The sequence below is a fragment of the Phytophthora cinnamomi genome (assembly GCF_018691715.1).
Source record: "Phytophthora cinnamomi strain GKB4 chromosome Unknown Contig38, whole genome shotgun sequence".
NCBI lineage: Eukaryota > Oomycota > Peronosporomycetes > Peronosporales > Peronosporaceae > Phytophthora > Phytophthora cinnamomi.
This window is the reverse complement of record NW_027150971.1, coordinates 453343-456488: the sequence shown is the minus strand read 5'-3', so window position 1 is coordinate 456488 and position 3146 is coordinate 453343. Positions and strand designations below refer to the sequence as shown.

Genomic DNA, 3146 nt, shown 5'->3' with positions numbered 1-3146 from the left:
AAAAGACAAGCCGTAATTCGGTTTGTCCAAGACACAATAGCAGCTTCTGTTGATCAACAGAAGCTGAACGCAGACAATGCGGGCAGAGGCAACACAAATGAATTTAAAGTTGGTTCGTTAGTTTTGTTAGCTACACAAAACCTGCCTAGACATGCAGTTTCGGATTTCGGAGCAAGCAAGCTTGCGTCTAGCATGCGCCTCCATCCGACCTTTTACGTCGGACGGTTGAAGCCATACCTGCAACACGAGCCATCTAGCTCGGCTGACCCGAAGCCTCAGCAGGAGCCGAGGCAGAAGCGGAGGACTTGCCCTCGGCGACGAGCAGCCTCTCCTCCAGCGCGTCCGCGCGCTGGAGCAACCCCTTCATCTGGGTCCCCAGCTCGACCTGGATGTTCGAGGCGGTCTGTGAGACCGCCGCGACTTGGGCCTTCTGGTTCGCCAGCTCCTGTTTCAGGGCGGCGAACTCAGCGCCCTGCAGAAGCTCCACGGCGGTCACCCGGTCGTGGAGAGGCGCCTACTGATCAGCCCGGGGCTGATCATACCCGGGGCGTGTTCCCACCCCCGCCACCGCCGATCCGTGACGCCCGCGACTCAACCCGCTCGATTGTTGAGCGGATTGTTGACCATAGTATCCCGAAAACGAACCCTCACGGGGCTCGTTTTCGTATTCGTTGGAGAGGATTTCCTCCCCCATCAAGATACATGGGAGCTGCGGAACGTCTTGCTGGAGGACCTTCCGGAAATGGTGAGGGCGAACGAAGAGCAGTACGCGCTGGCGCAGCGGAAGTAGTGCGAGCGCTGCGGTCATCACCAGCGCCCGAACCCTCACGTGCTAAGAATTTAGCACGGAGCTCTTTGAGACTTTCGGGCACACGGAACGACGTGTATCCGTTCAGGTCGCGGTCGCCCAAGCGGACCGCGCCCGGAAAGCACTTCGTGCACTGAAAGCCCTCGGGCACAGCGCACGGCACATTTGCCTCCTCAGCAGCAACATGAAGTTGCTCCAGCTTTCCACGCTTCGAGTATGTCTCGAAGCGATCACGCGCTTGCTTAATCCGATCACGGTAAGCACTCGGCCTCTTGTTGAAGTTTTCAACAAAGGCGTTCCAACTTTGACAAAGTGCCTGCCACTCGGGCACTTTGCTGCGAGAAGATGTCTTCTTGCTTTGAAACCATCGGAACTCATGAAAGAGTCCGATGTAGTAATCGCGCCTTTGATGCGTTTCCGCATCAAAGTGCAGCTCGGCAGCCACAGCGTCATCTTTGATGGCGCTGCATACGTACAGCGGTACCTCATTCGGAGGTACCGAGTTCCCATACCGGTCCGCGATCTCGGACGCGGACGGCATCCACGGATCGCGCGCTGCAGGTGCAGCGCGCGGAGAGCCTTGAGCTTTAACATCACGCGCTGCAGCAGCAGCGCGCGGAGTAATGAGAGCCCCAGCGGAAGCGAGTGGGGTATCGCTCTCAGTACGCGAACGCTTCGAGCTCGAAGCGTCCGATTCGTCCCCTTCACGCGGGCGAATGTTCTTCGCGTGAGGGTCGAGCGATTCACTCGACACTGAGTCTTTGCGCTTTGAGGGAGAGTTCTCCTCGCCCTCCATATCTTCATCGTCGTCGTCGAAGTCGACGACGTCGCCGTACTTCGCCTTCTGGCGTTCGGAGTAGTCGTCGATGGAGAGATGACTTCCCACCGACGTAGAAGACTTCTTCTGAGGCGCGCTCATCGTTGAATGAGCGCGGATTTCTTCTCCAAACGCGGAGAATTGACGAATGGTCAATTCCAAAAGATTTACGTGCGGGGACCCCGCGCGTCTAACCTTAAGGGGGGGATGGTGTAACGGGGTTACACGCACAAGTGGCTGCAAGCCACTTGTGAATTTAACAGATAGGTTATCTGTTAAACGTTTTGGATACTTCCTCACATTGGTGCAAGACACACCGATGGATACATTGAAGTGGACCACCACAGTAAGTGGTCCACACCTACCCAAAGATCCTATTGGTAGAAAGCAGCATCTTTCTACCAATCAGAGACATGCATATTAGCGGGGCTCTGACAGCCAGCCGCTGCCAACCCTTTCATAGATGATAAACAGTTTTTAGCAGATTTTAGAGGAAGATCAATTTACAAACAATACAGTTCTCATTTTACCTAATCTAAGTCACTTGGAATCCTTTCTTACTTAACTTATATTTGTGTATTCAAATATAATTAACCTAAGTAATTACTCAGTACTTACGCTTCCTCATACACGTTGTGCAACGTGTAAGCTAAAGTAGTGAGTCAAGTTAGACCCACTACACCTGCCGTCCTAAGAAAGGACAAGAAGCTGTCTGCTCGTGCCGTAAAGTGCCGGTTCCTCGGAATGTCGGAGGAAACGAAGGGTTATCGACTCTGGGACATGTACAACAACAAGCACATCCAATCACGAGACGTGCTGTTCGATACGACCAATGTAGCCACCATGGTCCAGCGAGCGTTTGGACAGACTGATGAGGCCCTCACAATTGAATCTGCCGCGCGAGAGTTACCCGCAGCAGAGGGAGTCGATGCACTTGCAACCGAGTCTACGGGAGTAGTGGGAAGAACCTGTGGGAGGGTCTACTGGTGCAATGGGAACTGAAGAACCTGCGCAGGCCAGTAACCCAGCAGTGGGAGCTAAGAAACGCCGACGTGCGGGACTCGTGGATACGCCACCAAGGCGCGAGCCCCGCCCACGTCGAGAGGCGAAGAAACCGAAGAGATACTCGGACTATCAGTGCTTCCAGACAATGTTAGAACACAACGTTGCGCAAGACATTCTACACCACGATCGCTCAAAGACGCGTTGAGTGGGCCTTATAGAGAGCAGTGGAAACAGGCTCTGGAACTTGAGTACGACTCCTTGATCGAGAATGGGACGTGGAGACTCGTACGACTGCCACCTGGGCGTAAGGCTTTGCCATGTCATTGGGTACTAGTTGTAAAGTATAACGCTGACGGGACTGTCGAGCGGTTCAAAGCACGCCTCGTAGCACAAGGCAACCACCAGGAGTTTGGGGTAGACTGTGACGAGGTATACGCACCCGTGGCACGATTCGAGTCACTGCACCTAGTGCTGGCGATTGGAACGATATTGGACTGTCATATCCATCAGATGGAT

The 3146-nt window shown here is 54.2% G+C and overlaps 1 protein-coding gene across 1 annotated transcript; it reads right to left on the bottom strand.

The window, feature by feature from the left end:
• Window positions 1-253: 253 nt before the first annotated feature.
• IUM83_03170 (uncharacterized protein) lies at window positions 254-1727 on the bottom strand (the record flags this gene model as incomplete). The annotated part of the gene is made up of 2 exons (XM_067927155.1): window positions 254-472; window positions 873-1727. The coding sequence occupies 2 exons, from the start codon at window positions 1725-1727 to the stop codon at window positions 254-256; spliced, it is 1074 nt and encodes a 357-aa protein (XP_067791922.1).
• Window positions 1728-3146: the final 1419 nt, after the last annotated feature.